This window comes from Musca autumnalis, unplaced genomic scaffold, assembly GCF_047663935.1.
Source record: "Musca autumnalis isolate F117 unplaced genomic scaffold, ASM4766393v1 scaffold_3, whole genome shotgun sequence".
Classification (NCBI taxonomy): domain Eukaryota; kingdom Metazoa; phylum Arthropoda; class Insecta; order Diptera; family Muscidae; genus Musca; species Musca autumnalis.
Window position 1 is genome coordinate 157,874,409 of NW_027411866.1, and position 17,837 is coordinate 157,892,245.

The following is a 17,837-nucleotide window of genomic DNA, read 5'->3' on the forward strand; positions in this document are numbered from 1 at the left end:
CTTTTCAACGGTGGCAAAATACCCCTCAGTAATGTTGGCGACATTTCCTGAGTATTTCAGCCATGTAAAACTTCTCTACAAAAGTGGTGTTTTAGACACGCCGTTCGGACTCGGCGATAAACTGTAGGTCCCATATCATTGAGCTTAATATGAATCGGGGTGCACTCATTGATATGAGAGAAGTCTCCCTTGTCCCTTATGGGAAGTTTGTGGAACAATTATATTTATATATTGTGGCATTAGAGTCCACCAAAAAATGTTTAAAAAAATCCACGCCTATTGTGGCCTTAGAGACCACCAAAAAATGTGTAAAAAATCCACGCCTATTGCGGCCTTAGAGTCCACCAAAAAAATGTTTAAAAAAATCCACGCCTATTGTGGCCTTAGAGTCCACCAAAAAAATGTTTAAAAAATCCACGCCTATTGTGGCCTTAGAGTCCACCAAAAAATGTTTGAAAATTTACGCTTATTGTGGCCTTAGAGTCCACCAAAAAATGTTTAAAAAAATCCACGCCTATTGTGGCCTTTGAGTCCACCAAAAAATGTTTGAAAATTTACGCTTATTGTGGCCTTAGAGTCCACCAAAAAATGTTTAAAAAATCCACGCCTATTGTGGCCTTAGAGTCCACCAAAAAATGTTTGAAAATTTACGCTTATTGTGGCCTTAGAGTCTACCAAAAAATGTTTAAAAAAATCCACGCCTATTGTGGCCTTAGAGTCCACCAAAAAATGTTTAAAAAATCCACGCCTATTGTGGCCTAAGAGTCCACCAAAAAATGTTTAAAAAATCCACGCTTATTGCGGCCTTAGAGTCCACCTAAAAATGTTTAAAAAATCCACGCTTATTGTGGCCTTAGAGTCCACCTACAATTTTTAAAAAAAAACACGCTTATTGTGGCCTTAGAGTCCACCTAAAAATGTTAAAAAAATCCACGCTTATTGTGGCCTTAGAGTCCACCTACAAATGTTTAAAACATCCACGCTTATTGTGGCCTTAGAGTCTACCTAAAAATGTTTAAAAATCCACGCTTTCTGTGGCCTCAGAGTCCACCTAAAAATGTTTAAAAATATCCACGCTTATTGTGGCCTTAGAGTCCACCTAAAAATGTTTAAAAAATCCATTCTTAGAAACCTCACTAAAATGTTAAAAACCAGAAGCATGTCACCACTTTTCTCTATAATTATAATTATTTATTGCAGTGCACTGAACCTACCTATATTACTTAATATACTTCTCTGTATATTAATTTATTTTGTTCTTCTCATTGAAATTAACAATCTACTTATGTATAACTTAATAATAAATTAGTAAAACCACAAAACTATTTTGTATTTAAATATTACTTTATCACAATTGAGTCTCAGCCGTTGGCATGTACACAGCATCTTCGATCGACAGCTCTGCCGAGCTTTGATTGAAATTCTCCACTATTTCTGAAAATGTTGGTCTCGTATTGCGGTCGTGTTGCCAACATTGTTGCATTAGCATATAAACAATTTGTGGACAATATTGCGGTTGTTCCATTCGTTGTCCGCTATTCAAAAAGCGATATAATTCTTCTACTGAATTGATGTGTGGATATGGTTCTCCGCCATAGGTGAAAATTTCCCACAAAAGAACACCATATGACCAGACATCAGACTGAGAATTGTAAAAGTTTTCCTCTAGCGATTCAGGTGCCATCCACTTTACGGGTAATATTCCGTCGGTATTTTTTCTATAATATTCACGATCTTGAATATTGCGAGCCAGTCCAAAGTCGGCTATTTTCATAATGTAATTATCGGACACCAAAACATTTCTTGCTGCCAAATCACGATGAATGCACTGGAAATGACAATGAGTTCTTTTAAAATTCAAGTTTGAATTTTGACATTAATCGGTTTAAACCGGTTTTGTAAAATAATTGATAAATATTTGATTAAAAATTTGCGGCAAGGGGTAAAGAAAGTATAACGAATTCGTTATTATATACCCAGCAAAATGTTTGCCTCCAAAGATGCAGTTAAAATATATGTACAAGTAATCTGGAAGTGCATCCAATTATGCATTTTCACTCATGATTTTTACAAGAGCGTGACTACTGAAAGATGCACTCCATAGCACTGCATTTTAACTAACCCTTTGGCACTGCATTTTAACTGACCCTTGGCACTGCATTTTAACTGCAAATGGATGTGATTCTTTGGATTGCATCCAAAAGCGGTTAAAATGTGAGGAATGGAGTGTCTTTTTCATGACTCCGTTTGAACTGCATCAAAACATGCCGTGATAGAAGTAGTCTACATTGCACTGCTTCCAATTTATTTTGCTGGGTAGTTATCTCATAATATCCCTGTTATTGACATTCAACCACGAAGTGGGGAAAGCAAAATTAAGACTGAAATTGTGCTCAGAGAATAGTAAAAACCCTTACATATATAAAATTGTGTACCAAAATAATTAAGTTTACATTTTATTAAGTCTGGATTCTCCCTCTTGAGGTGATAACCTCAAAAATTGGGCGTGCTCGGGTCTTATGGTCCCAAAATGAGTACCTAGGGTCGGACAATCGAAGGGTGGAAGTTCGGAGCAGGGTGGTTCGTTGCAGAGTGGTTCGATATGTAAAAGTTCGGAGCGGGGTGGATGGGAGGGTGTGGTTCGGAAGGTGGAAATTCCGAGCGAGGTGGATCAGAGGGTGGATCAATGCGGGTTGGTTCGGAGGGTGGAAGTCCGCAGCAGGGTGGAAGGTCGAAGCAGGGCGGATCGGAAGGTGGAAGTTCGGGGCGGGGTGGTTCGTAGGGTGGAAGTTCGGAGCGGGGTGGTTCGGAGAGTGCAAGTCCGCAGCAGCGGTGGATCAGAGGGTGGATCAATGCGGGTTGGTTCGGAGGGTGGAAGTCCGCTGCAGGGTGGAAGGTCGAAGCAGGGCGGATCGGAAGGTGGAAGTTCGGGGCGGGGTGGTTCGTAGGGTGAAAGTTCGGAGCGGGGTGTTTCGGAGAGTGCAAGTCCGCAGCAGGGTGGTTGTTCGGAAGACTTAATTTTTCCTAAAATAGCGGTTTTATTAAATCAGACATAGAGGAGGTACCAAACCCCTCCTAAATTCAACACAATGTATAGCCTATTTTAACCACGGGTCTTCCCTGTACATTCACTGAAATTTTCTGGAACATCGGTTCTGTAGTTTTGGGTATGTAACGTATTAAAAAAGTGGGCGTGATAAAATAGGGTTTTTATAAAAATAGGGCATGGGGGAGTTACCCGGCCTCTCCGAAATTAAAAAAAATATATAGCCTATTTTCACCACCGGTGTTTCTTGTACATTCCTTGACATTTTTAAGAAAATCGGTTCAGCCGTTTATGTGTCTATACGGAACATACACACATTGTCTTTTATATATTAGACTAGCTGAACCCGGTGCGCTTTGCTGCCCCGACTACGATAAAATATATTGGAATGTCAGAATTATTTTAACGTTTTTAATATTTTAACAAATAAATATAGGAGATATGAAGGCGTTATATACCTATTCAGGGTTGTTATGGAGCTACTATGGTATTTTTGTATGTTTCAGGAGGTAACACTCCTCCGAAAGCCTTTCCGCCTATAAGTATTCCTAATGATTTAGATATATATAATAATAAAACATAAATCTTACGAAGTCTCTCAAAGACATGATACTTAATAGCTGTAGCCTTGGACATGATACTTAATAGCTGTAGCCTTCCTTCCCGACTATAAGTACTTCTGTAAATAATGATGACTTTTACTGACTGCTAAGACTTCAAAATTTCATTGAAATTGAACATACGTAACAAAAACATGAAATCGACCGAAAATATATATGGGTAGCTATATTCCTATATGAACCGCTGTCGATATAATTTGTCATATTTATATTTGGAACAAATTCCGTCAGACATCCCAAATTTCAGCGACATTGGACACATACAGCGTCTTTAGAGCATCAAATACAGAAAATCGGCCTAAAATATAGATATGAGCAATATCCATATCTGAACCGATTTCGATATGATTTGCCACATTTATGTCTAGACCAAATCCCGTTACGCATTCCAAATTTTTCCGAAATTGGACATAAATTTTGAGTTTGGTTTATAAAATACAAGAAATCGACCGAAAATATATGCAGGAGCTATATCCAAATCTGAACCGATTTCGATATAATTTGGCACATTTATTTCAAGACCAAGTTCTGTAACACATTCCAAATTTCAGCGAAATTGGACATATATAGCGTGCTTGGTGCATAAACTACAGGAAATCGGCCGAAAATATATATGGGAGCTATATTCAAATCTGAACCGATCTCTACATAAGTTAGCACATTTATTTCTGGAACAAATTCCGTCAGACTCTCCAAATTTCAGCGAAATTGGACATATATAGCGTGTTTTGAGCATAAAATAAGGAAATTGGCCGAAAATATATGTGTATGGGAACTATATCTAAATTTATTTCTACATCAAATTCCGTCACGCATACAAAATTTGGAGATTGTATCTGTAACAGTTCTAAAGATATTTGCATACAAAATCTAAATTTTTTTAAGGTACCTCCGGTTTTGATGCTATATCCCTAGATCAACGCGAAATTTCAAAAAATAATATAGCCTATTTTCATTCCAGGCGATGTAGCAATGTACCCTAAACATTTCAGTAAGACCTGTTCAGCGATTTTCGACTCTATAAGGCACAAACAAACAAACAAACCAACAAACAGACAAACAAATTTCAATTTTATATATCAGGAAAAATGTCTAAAATTGTCTTTCCCATTTCAAAAAAATTTGATACTACATCAATGATTTTTGGTACATAGATTAAGAAAAAAATCTGCATTCCAAATCTGTTTTCGTTACTAACGTTGATCGTTGCGCGCAAAAGATATGACCGTTTTAATTATGATAATTAGAAAAAATTCTAAAAAAAATCGCGGCTTAATATAGTTGGCTGTTATATCCTATTATCGTTAACTGAATTCGTAACCTTTGCGATGATGCAAAAAATAATCGCAAAGTCTAAATGGATTCGCGAAAAATCAAATTTGTTAAATAATTTCACGTATTTACAAACATACCCAGCAAAATGTTCGATGCCAAAGATGACATTCAATCATGGGTGCAAGTGATCTAGCATGTCATCTTTTTAGCATCTTCATCGATGAATTTAATATGAGCGTGGACCCCAAAAGATGACGTTCTTTTCTGGATCCTAAGCATGTCATTTTAACCAATGCGTTGACATGTCACTTCCACCAATGCTTTGGCATGTCATTTCCACCCATGCTTTGACATGTCATTTTAACCAATGCTTTGGCATGTCATTTTCACCAACCCCTTGGCATGAAATTTTCATGTCTTGTTTGGAAAATGGAAATGCTGCATTGAAATATGGTTTTCATGAAAAACAAAACTCTTTATTAATTCAAACGAATTCATGAAATAGCTACAATTAATTTATTAGTTTAGTTTTTCAAAAGTTTACATCCAAAATTGCAATGTAATCACCACCGCTGCAACGCAAAAGATTACTTCCTCCGTTCTCCGCAACTGATATTCTTTCATCTTACAAAAGGTTTTTTCAAGTATCTTCCCATCACCAGTTCAGATTTCAACATGGACTCCAAATGCACTCCTTTAGGTATTTTTATTTCGTAAATTACTTTTATTTTATAATTTTGTTATTTTATAACAACATTTTGGTAATTTATACTCTTTTGTTTAGTGACGGAAATATGTAGGGATCTACAACCCGGCTTGCTTTAGGGATCTCTAAGAACAAAATGTAACGAACGGGGAGGAGAGACTTTTTATGGAAAATACCATTTATGCTTAATTAATTTATTTTTATTTGTTTCTTTCCAAAAGTAGTTTCTTCTTTATTTTCAGATTCTTGTTCCTTTTCGTTTCGGACTTTTTTTTCAAATTCCAAGAAGCGAGATTTTATTGATTTCATTCTATGTCAGATTTAGAACAGACAAGGGAACTTTTAAAATAGCAATGTGTGCAGTCCGATACTATTTTTAGCTCGATGGTTGGGACTTCATATAATACCAATTGTTTAGAAATTTTAGTTGTTTGATATGCAGGAAATGTAAGACAACATCACGACGACAGTTCTTACAACTTTGGTCTGTTCCAGAAACTGCAAGAATCTACTTATTTTTACTACGATAACAATTTTTCCTTTATGTTATCGAAAAAAAAATAGTAAAAATTAGTAGATTTTTGCAGTACTGGAACATACCAAAATGAAAATAAACAGGTGTGTAAATAAAAACACAAACATCATCTCTATTGGATCGATGGAATGGGTACAAATGCTGATGAAAAGATCGGATCTTTCACGACTTCCTTGGCATTGGTTCAAATCCTAATGAAAAGATCGGATCTTTCACGACTTCCTTTGAACCAATGCAAAAGATGACATGAAATCACGTCATCGCAAAGAACCCCTTCCGTCAAATTTTGCTGGGATATTTTTGAAACAATAGCGCTCATACTTACGAAAAATATATAAAAAAAATTATAACAGCATCCAGACATTTTGAGGAATAAAATGAAACCTAAGTTGTGAAGGTTGGAGCTATAGTATTCATGTTATTTGCAAAAATACGAAGAAAATATTAGAAAAAAATTAAAATCATATTATTCTAATTTTATTTTTTTTTATGGTTTTATAGGAAAAGTTGGAGAAAAAATTTTTGAGTTCTTCGGCATTTTCGTGAAAATTTCACGCAATAATGATGATATTCCGTTGTAACAAATTTTTGGCTAATAGTTTTCCTATTGGATAATATTATTAAATCACAAGGAATTCCAATTGTGGCATAACGTTAAAATAATGTTATATTGAATATTACAACATTTGAGACGCATATAAACCGCGTAATTATGAAAATGACATGATGCGCATCCGATTTTCCAACACAGCTAATCAATCCCTTTTATTTGATGTACAGTTTGTCAAATTCTATTTGGCGGCCACGATGTAGCATCTGCTGCATACTAGGGTACAAAATACAGTAAAATGGTCATAATTTCGGCGAAGTTCATTTACATTTTATGCGCATCCGATTTCAATAATCACCATTAAAAATACATCATTCTATGCCGTTTCAACGCGATCCATCAAGAACCGTGGATGTAGCATCGCACTCAATTTTTAGAAAAAAATCTATTTTATCTCTGGATTTACGAGAGTTTTTAAATATCTGTTTTCGCGCAGTTTAAACACGCGTATCGATCTATTTATTTAAGTAGAACTGACACATCCAAAACGCGTTTTAATATGCGATATTTTCAAAATAATTTTTTGCAAATTTTCGAAATTTGAGGGGTATCATATCCGCCGATCTAGTGGGTGGATTTTTACGCGTCGTGGCTTGTTAGATTCAGAACGTAAAAAAACTAAATTTACGCGAGTTTCCACGGAAATCGAATGACGTTTGTAAATTTTAAACCAACAAAATAGGTTTTTGAGAAAAATTTACGCACAAAAATTTCGTGTTGGGGCGCAGATTACTATGATCCTGTGAGGGCTACACCCTCATGTTATACATTAAAAAATGCGAAATCGCGAGTACTACAACCAAATAATAAGCTTTTAAGGAAATCCAGCTGCGCGTCCCGGTTAGAGCAAAAATTCAAAAAACCCCATTTTTCAGGTTGCAAAATGTCAGCATCCGTTTGAGGTAGATACAGTGGTTATATTAAAAAATCATACATTAGAAACTTCAACTCTGAAGTGTACTCTTTAACTTCTCCGTTGAGCATTAAGCTCTACATTGTGTTGTAAAACCACTAATTGGAAAATAACATAATGAAACTCGTTTAATTCAACGATTTTTTCCGATTTTTTTACATTAGTACGACCACAGCTTCCGCTCAAATTATTATTTTAAGAAACCCCCCCGTGAATCGGGCTAAAACAGTTTATTTTACCGAAATGTGGTCAAAAGTTATGGTATAGTAAAACTGATCGCGAGTTACAATACCCCATACCTCAGTTTCAACATAAGTTAATTTTCTACAAAAAGCTTGATATATAGATAGATGTAGGACTTTTGGTATTGAAAGTGGGCTATGTAGGTCCACGTTTTCGTATAGCCCCCATACAAAGTGAAGCGTGACCCATCGTCGTCTTAAAGAAATTTTAAGATATTTGTCCCATTTGACCACCGAATTGGTTGTAATTTGTTATTTGGTGTCTCCAGAGGCTAAAAAATTTTTCTACCAAATTTTGTTTATATAGGTCCACGTTTTGGTATAGCCTTAATATAAGGCCCCATATATAGTACGCGTAATTTTAAAAAACATTTATACAAAAGTTTGTTTATATAGGTCCACGTTTTGGTATAGCCCCCGTATAACGCCCCATGAATTTATTAGTCCCATTCGACCACAGAATCGGTTGTAAGTTTGTATTTTCTGTTCCCAGAGGCTAAGAAATATTTCTACCATAAAATGTTTATATAGGTCCAGGTTTTGATATAGACCCCATAGGACGATATCTACCGATTTTAGGTATTTTGAAGCTTTTAGCCTATTTATAGCAGCGAAATGGCTGCTATAAATATGGTATTTTGTCTTCGTTGGGGAATAAAACTTTCCCGGAAATTTATAGGTATAGGTCCTCGCCTTCATATAGACCCCATAGGACGATATCTCCTGATTTTCAGTATTTTGAAGGTAGTGGCCTTAATATTCCACCGAAATAGCTGAAATTTGGTGGTTAGTCTTCATTTGGGGAATAAAACATTCCATTTGAAATTTGTTCCACACCCTCATATAGTCCCCATAGGACAATATCTCCCAATTTTCAGCATTTTTTAAGGTTATAGCTATACTACCAAAATGGCTGAAATTTGAAATTTCGTCCTCTTTTGGGATGCAAAACTTTCTCCCAGAAATGTATCTGTGTCGGTCCACGCCTTGATGTACACCCCATGGAACGATACATCCCAATTTTCGGTGTTTTGAAGTGTTTAGCCTCATTATAAAACCGAAATGGCTAAAATTTGGTACATAGTCTTCGTTGTGGGTATAAAAATTTCCACCTGAAATTAGTCGGTATAGGTCAACGTCTTCATATAGCTCCCATAGAACGGCACCGCCCGATTTTCGGTATTTTGAAGGTTTTATCCTCATTATTCCACCGAAGTGGCTGAAATTTGGTATTTAGTCTTTTTCCAGGCTACAAAAATTTGTCTCAGAAATTTGTCGGTACGTTTTGAAAGAACGGTACCTCCCGATTATCGGTATTTTGAATTTTGTAGTCTCATTATTTCTCTGAAGTAGCTGTAATTTGGTATTTAGTCTTTTTTTTTTTGGGCTATACGTGCAGATTTTGGAGGGTACCCCCATAGAACTGTATATCCCAATTTTCGGTATATTGAAGGTTTTAGCCTCATTATAACACGAAAGTGGCTGTAAGATGGTACTTAGTCTTAGCGGAGGGTATAAAACTTTCCGCCTGAAATGTGTACGTATCACCGACGTAGTCAGGGGGGGGGGCGGGCCCCCCGTAATCATTTTAGTTCCCATAGGATATTAGCTTATGATACACATTTTTTAATTTTTGAGTAAAATTTTAAACTGTTTTAAATTGTTCAAGAAATATGTAAAGTTGTTAAAAGCATTACAGATAATTATTTAACTACATTGGTATACTTATTGTCCAACATATTTGAAAATATAAAAATAATGAATAAGTTAGGCTTTTTGAGCAATTTTATGCATAGTTCTTGTTAAAATTTAAGGTGTTGTTTAAGCGTTCAATCGGAATGTAAGTGTTACTGAGTTCAGAACAAAACGTTTATTTGTATTTATTGAACGTTTGTAACATATTACGTCTATAACTTTGGCTTATAAACAACATCCAGAAAAAGCATTTTTCCGATATTTTGTTTTTGAAATTTTTTTATAAGAGCAATTCAACAATAAAAGATAAAACCGTTGCTTAATCTTTGTGGTTTTAAGTGTTTGTATATTTTCTCTAACACGTTTTTATAATGACCTACATATTTTGAAATTCATAACAATTACAAATTCTTTATTATGTTTGAAATTTGCAATAAATTCTGCAATTCTGTTCCACCGCAGTGTCGTAAATGTCTATTGGACAAAAGGATTTTTCTGTCGAATTTTTATGTTTTGTTCGACTTTTCGAATATTAATAAAATCAAGATTATTGAGCTTGAGGTCAATGTTTATATTTTACTAGCTTAACCCGGTGCGCTACGCCACCCCGAATAAGATAAAATATATTTTGACAAATTTATTTGTAGGCCAATTTTCGTCATTCATTCCAACTTTCATTAAAATCGGGTATATAAAGCGTGTTTTGTGCATCAAATACACGAAATCGGACGAAAATATATATGGGAGCTATATCAAAATCTGAACCGATTTCAATATAATTTGGCAAAATTATTTCTAGACCCAATTCCGCCACACATTCCAAATTTCATTGAAATTGGACATATATAGCGTGTTTAATGTATAAAATACATGAAATCAGCCGAAAATATATATGGGCGCTATATCCAAATCTGAACCGATTTCAATATAATTTTGCAAATTTATTTCTAGACGAAATTCCTGCACACATCCAAAGTTTGGAGACATTATCTGTTACCATTCTATAGATATTTGCATAAAAAATCTAAATTTTTTGGAGGTACCTCCGATTCTGATGCTATATCTCCGGATCAACGCGGAATTTCAGAAATGTTTATAGCCTATGTTACTTTCAGGCCATGTAGTGATATACCCTGAAAATTTCAGGAAGATCAGTTCAGCGGTTTTTGAGTCCATAAACTTCAAACAAACAAACAAACGTACAAACATTTTTCTACTTTATATATATATATATTGATTAATTACATATTATTCCCAATATTTTAAAATTACAATGAATTTCATCTTCAGGGATTTTTCTGTCGATTACTCTTTGAATAAAACCAGAAGAAAACGTCATAGAAACCCACAGCAATTGTATTTTGGGAAGTACATTCAATGGATGCACATTTCAAGAAATGTTAATTTTTCCTCCTTCGGTAAAGGACTTTGTGACGACAAACGAAATCTAAAAACTGATCGGAAACCGTCTCTTCTATGTCAAAATCTCAACAAGTACCAGTCGACTTTGCGGACAGGAATATATCCTGAGCATGTGTGAATTGAAACTTGCATCTATAGACAGATCGAATAGCGGCTACATAGCCAAAATCCTTAAACCCAAAAACTATGTATTAGGAGATTTTCAGAACATTTTAGCCATTTTCGTACGTATGAACTTGCAAACAAAATATGGATTTGTAACATTCATCACAAGTGTTGCGGAGGAGGTATGGAGAAATGGACCGGACCGACATAGTTCATTTTGGGAGTAGATCTTATTTTGGGAGTCATTCCTTATAAAAGATATTGCGCCCACTAGTCATTTCAGTTCGCCACTGTATAATTTTCACCTTTTGACCCTTATATCACGAAACATAATACCGCTCTAAACATAAGGAATACCTTCAGTAAAAATGTCTAAAGATCCTCAAATAGACCTTAAACTGCACTTAAACAACTATTTTGAAGGTTTGTGAGGAAGGTACCCCAGTATGGCCCATTTTCGAGAAAAAACTAAGTTTGGAAAAAATATTACTAAATCCAAAGTTTGGATTAAATCTGTTGCTCCGCATACCACTTTTGCTAAAATTCTTGAAATTTGGGGGGAGAATACCAGTAGAAGTAGACCGAAAAGCACCATCTTCGAATTTTGTATATATAAGTCTCGCTGAAATATTGCGATAAACAAAGTTTGGACCAACGCAGTATCCGGTTCGAAAGATGTCGTCCGCAGCAGCCACTACAAATGATTGCCTTAGGTGTTCTTTACAGCTTTCGTGCCATTTTCTCTGGAAGTATAGACTTGCCTCTGAAAAACTCGTACTGTAGTAATAGGGGCCCCGAGAACACTTGTTGCAAAAAAGCAAAGCGTTTCCAGAGATTTATTTTTTTACTTATAACTAAATTATAAGCATTAAGGAAGTGAAGCCATGACCATTGAGGTCTTAAGCCTACACAGCTTATCCAGGGAGGTCTAAAAGTGCACTTCGCTGTAAATTTTGGAAATACTCTGCGGAAGTTTGCCGAAAAAGTAGATCGATATGGCCCATCTTCGAAGTGTGTTTCTTTCTTCCAAACACATTTTGGCCCTAAAGCTATTATTTTGATGATGCACATTTTGGCTAAAGGCTGCGAGTATAAAAAATGTAGATTGAGAAAATTGTGTTTATGAATTTTTGCTAAAAGAATGTATACATGGATTGGGCCGCATAATTTCATTTTTAAATAATTTAAGACTGGATTCCAGAGTTTCCCTTGTTCCTCATCAATTTATGAGAAAATCCAGGATAGGAAACCAGAATTTCTATAAGTGAAGTCCGACGATTGTACGCCAAAATTAGTCTACCGACAGATGCATGTTTTGGCGACATGACCGCGATTATGTGCTTGATGGATAGACTAACTATTACTCAGCATTAGTTCTCGGCCTTCAGAAATTCTTTGTGATAAGACATCGGATTTGTGCATATATTTGAAAACTATAATGTTAAGAGATTTGAAAATTAAATGTTATGACATTTCTAAGGTTTTCCGATTGTATTCGCTTTCTTTTGGTCTTACCGAAGTGATATCACTGAATTTCATAACATTCACTATAGTTGTGAATTATTTGGGATTATTAATATATTAATTGTTTTGACCATATATTAACTGTGACATACTGTCAAAAAGATCTAAAAACAAGATAAAATTGGCCCATTTGAATTAAAAAATAGTATTGGAAATTATTTAATCAGTAAAATAAGTCCAAAATAAGGTTTACATATTTGCTAAATAAGACATTTTCGCTAACACGAACTTTCAAAATTTTGGTCAGTTGGGACCCCCCGAAATGAAATCCTGGCTACGTCCCTGGTAGGTATAGGTTCATGTTTTCATATAGCCCCCAAAGAAATGTACCTTCCGATTTTCTACATATAGCTCGTTCTCCACCAAAATAGCTGATATTTGGTATTAAGTTTTTAACAGAGATATGAAACATTCCAGCCGAAATGTGCCGGTATAGGTCGACGTCCTAAAATACCCCCATAGGACTGTACCTTCCGATTTGTGGTATTTTGAAAATTATTGCCTCAATATACCACCGATATGACTGAAATTTAGTATTTAAACTGCCATGGGTGTATAAAATATTGCAGAAGAGAATTATCAGTATAAGCCCTTTTCTTCAAATAACCCCCATAGCAGCGTACTTCCCGATTTTCGGTATTTTAAGGTTGTGTCATCAATATCCCATCGAAACGGATAAAATTTAATATTTAGTCTCCGTTGGTGGTATAAAACTTCACACCTGAAAATTTCCGGTATTGTTTCAAGTTTTTATATATCCCGCCATAGAAAGATCCCTCCCAATTTTCGGTATTTTGAAAGTTTTAACCACAATATTCAATGGGAATAACTGAACTTTGGTATTTAGTCTTCGCTGGAGTTACGAAACTTTCCTCCAGAAATTTATCAGTAGAGGCTAACTTTTTATACAGCCTCTATAGAACGGTGCTCCCGATGTTGTTAACTATCTAAATCCAGAATATCCAGTTTTAGGTGTTGTCGGTTTTGCCCAATTTTATGTATTTCGCTCAATTCGGAAAATTGTAAATATTGGTCCATGTTTTGGAAAGAACAAAAATGTCGCCCCATATTAACTGTTTCAAAGGGAGTATTATCAGTTGAGATATATGTACTACTTCACTACTACTACTACTACTTTCATAAACGAAATAAAACTAATTGTTCATATTCACTTCAATACAGTTCGTGGTGGAGGGTATAAAAAGTTCGCCCGGCCGAACTTAACGCTTTTCTTACTTGTTTTGTAATATGAAGTCTGTGGCCTCAATAACCCACAAAAATGGTTTTAATTTGTTATTTAGTCTTCGTGGGAGGTATAAAACTTTCCACCAAACTTTCCATAGAACGGTTCCTCCCGTTTTTCGGTATGTTGAAAGTTTTAGCTACATTATTCAACCGGAATAACTGAAATTTGGTATCTATTCTTCGCTAAAGCGACTAACCATTTATACGCGACGAATATTTCGCGACGAGTTTCTAGCGGTGTGACACAATTAAAACAACCCCTCCATCTAATGATGAAGACCATTTAAACAGATACTTACACGTCGAGAAGTAAGATATTCCATGCCACGTGCTATTTGAAGAGCAAATGTTATCAGCTGCTCCACTTTCAGCATTGCCTGCATCTCCATATAGCCATTGTTGCTTTTCATATTTGTCAAGTTCGGTTGATTCTTTTTGAGGAAATCTTTTAAATTTCCATGGCGTGCAAATTCAACAACGACCCACAGAGGTCCGTTTTGTGTGCAGCAGCCCAACAAGTTAATGATATTGATGTGTTTGCCAATCATTTTCATCACTTCCATTTCAGCAACCAGGCTTGCTACATCAGCATCTGTGTACTCATCTTTGACCATTTTCACAGCCACAACGGTTGTGTGGGGAAATAATCCTGGAGCTTGTGCCATAACGACACGACCAAAAGCACCCTCACCCAGTGTGGAATCCAAGGTCAATTGACTGCGCGGTATTTCCCAATTTGGGTCTAATGGCAATTCGTATTCATTGAAGTCATGATTGGAATCAGCATTCCTAGTTGATCTTGTAAAAACTTTACGTTGTTTTACAATTTTTACGACAGGCACTTGCAAATCATCTGTGTCGCCCTCTGATAATGGTGGTGGCTTATCAACTATGATTTTCTTTGTCCAGCGTTCAACCATTTCAATTTTTTGTTTAAGCAACTTTTCACGTCTTAAGTTACGCAACACATAAAAAATAAGAACCATGCCGATTAGAATAAGCAAAACAACAATAAAGGCAATTATTGTTAGTGATGTTGAATCATTTGGATGCTGTTTTGCATTTTCCGCCGCTATGCTATCCACAACTTTTAAGTAGGCACTCGCCACATCCTTTCCCAAAGAATTCATGGCAACACAAGTATACCAACCTTCATCGTCGTGTGTAACATTCGCAAAGCTTAGTCTGTCTGGGTTCTCCGTATCACGCTCGAGCACTTCAAAGTCATTTGTTGAATTCACATTACCCATTGAAATATAAGCGCTTATAAATTTGTCAAGTTCTTCAGTAGCCAAATATTCCTTAATGGATTTTATCCACACAATATGGGGCCATAGATCAGACACAACACGACATTCCAAGGTGAAATTACTATTTACCAGAACTGTTTGATTTGAGGGAAAACTTTTATCTATTCTCGGTGCTAAAGGGAATTTGTCGATAACTGCAACTGTTGTCGTATGCTCTATGCAGCCATGAACATTGCATATTTTACATTTGTAATCTCCAGAATCTTGAGTCACGGCGTCTTCAATTGCAATTGACCACTTTTTATATGCGCCTTTTCCATTGTGTCTCTCTATTGGTGCATCATTTAAAGTCCATGTTATATTAGGTTTAGGATGGCCTTTTACAGGACAACGCAGCAGTATATAACTACCAGAGGGTTTATAAATATTTTTAAAAAGTTTTCCTGGGTTCTTAAATTCGGGAGCTTTTTCTTCAGCCTTAGTTTCATATTTTACATCTAAAGCATTTGTATGTGGAATCTTGACACCAACTCCGCTCACATGGGCAATCATCTCAGGACGCAGTATATGCATGGCAAATGTGGAGAATATTACGTTTATTAAACACGATCTATAATTTCTTGTTCTCATCCTCGTTTTACAAAAAACACGAACCTGTCAAAAACATGGACTCTCATTTTAAAAATCACACGAAATTAAAGTTATATAGTTTTGTTTCAAATTCAAATGGCATCGATTATTGTATTGAAATGGCAAATGTTATCCTCGGCCAAAGATTTTACATTGTATACATATTTTAAATATGAATTATATTTATTTATTTTTTAAAGTAATTCTGACACATTATGTACCTTCCAAGCGAAGTGTTTATTGTAACTAATGGCATGTAAAATTTTCCTACATACTCGTACTTGATCATATACTTTGTATAAATGAAAACGCATTTGTGGTTAACAAAGATCCCAGATGAAGTTATATTTAATTTGTTTGCTGATTTTATGACCAATACAATTGCACTTCTTTTTTTTAAATTAACAAAGTCAATATTAACGGTTCTCAATTATTAACTGTAGCATCATTCGTTGATCTTGGCCTTTTGATGGATCGAAAATTAAAATTTAATAATCATGTAATTTCTATTGTTAATAAAGCGCATGGAGTTTTAGGATTTATAAAAAGATGGGCCAAAGAATTTTCAGATCCCTATATAACAAAACAACTATTTACGTCACTTGTAAGACCTATATTAGAATATGGTTCTGTTGTATGGGACCCTCAATACGCAATGTATTCTGATAAAATTGAATCAGTGCAGAAACAATTTTTGCTTTTCGCACTGAGAGGTTTACATTGGAATAGCGATTTCTTGCCTGTCTTGCCTTCATATACAAGCAGGTTAAAATTAATTCGATTACCTACATTAAAAAGTAGACGCACAATGTTAAACACTATGATGGTGCATAAAATTTTAATAGGTAATATTCCCTCGGATTTCTTAATATCATCTATTAGAATAAATGTTCCTTGTAGAACAATTAGAAACTATCAACCCTTATTTAGAGATTTCCACCGCACGAATTACTCTATGGGAGATCCTATTAACAAAATGTGTGTAGATTTTAATTCCATGTATTGTAATGTAGACTTTGGCATGAGCCTTGACCTTATAAAATCTAACATAATTTTATTTTTAAATGAATAGTATATAAAAATGTATTAGTAAGTAACTAACTAGCTGATGAAGTAAATTCTGTAGCTGGTTTTCAATTTCCCTCTCATACCCCATCATGATGCGGATCATGGTGTGTACGCGATCCCTACGTAAAAGGGAGGTCGCCCCCTCGGTCGGCAGGGGTGGGAAAGTGAGGCGTGGGAACGTTCGAAAAGAAAAAAAAAGAAAAAAAATACGTCCGTATTCCCAAAACGTATGTGGTGAAAAAAGTAGAACACATGTATTCTTATGAGAACTACCGAAATACGTCGAGCGTATACTTTTTGTAAGTTGAACAAATTCAAGTATGACAGAACGTTTTGTATGCATGTACATATGTATGTATATGTGTGTTTTGTATTTTGAAACCTGTAATGGTCACGAGTATGTCGTGTGAATGCATATTTTTGTAGCATCGAAGCATTCTGGTAGTTGGGATAAGGAAGAACGGGGAGGAGCCTTTATTCCCTAGCTTCAGCCGAATTTGGGGGGTTCTTGTCCCTCTCAGCCCAACCCATGTTCACATAACATTAATTATTAAAGACTCCTTAGTGTATTTAGAGTTAAAACAAAATGGACCAATATATTACTCTATGTAAAAAAAATCCCCACCAAAAAAAACATGATTTTACTAGAAAATTGCTGATATTTGTCGGTGCCTGTCATGTTGGTATACCCTCTGGTAACATTGAGAGTATAAGCCTCAGAACCCTCACCTTCCGTAATCCTACTGGCTGTAAATATTATATGTAGAATCCCTATCGACATGACTACAAATCAATTAACCCATTTAAACAAGAAAACGTCGTATTTTTTCTTTTAGCAATTCACGACTTAAGTTTTGAGGATAATTCAATACAATTTTTTTTTGGGAAGAAAGTATAGGTAACTTATTCTACATACTTTGCTTTATAAGAAATCGTACAATATCAAAGATA

The 17,837-nt window shown here is 35.4% G+C and overlaps 1 protein-coding gene across 1 annotated transcript; it reads right to left on the reverse strand.

The window, feature by feature from the left end:
* Positions 1-1,348: 1,348 nt before the first annotated feature.
* Positions 1,349-15,803, reverse strand: LOC141398349 (fibroblast growth factor receptor homolog 2-like). The gene is made up of 2 exons (XM_073975638.1): positions 14,238-15,803; positions 1,349-1,828 (listed from the first exon to the last, which is right to left on the reverse strand). Exons 1-2 carry the CDS (start codon positions 15,759-15,761, stop codon positions 1,349-1,351), a joined length of 2,004 nt encoding a protein of 667 aa, XP_073831739.1. The 5' UTR covers positions 15,762-15,803.
* Positions 15,804-17,837: the final 2,034 nt, after the last annotated feature.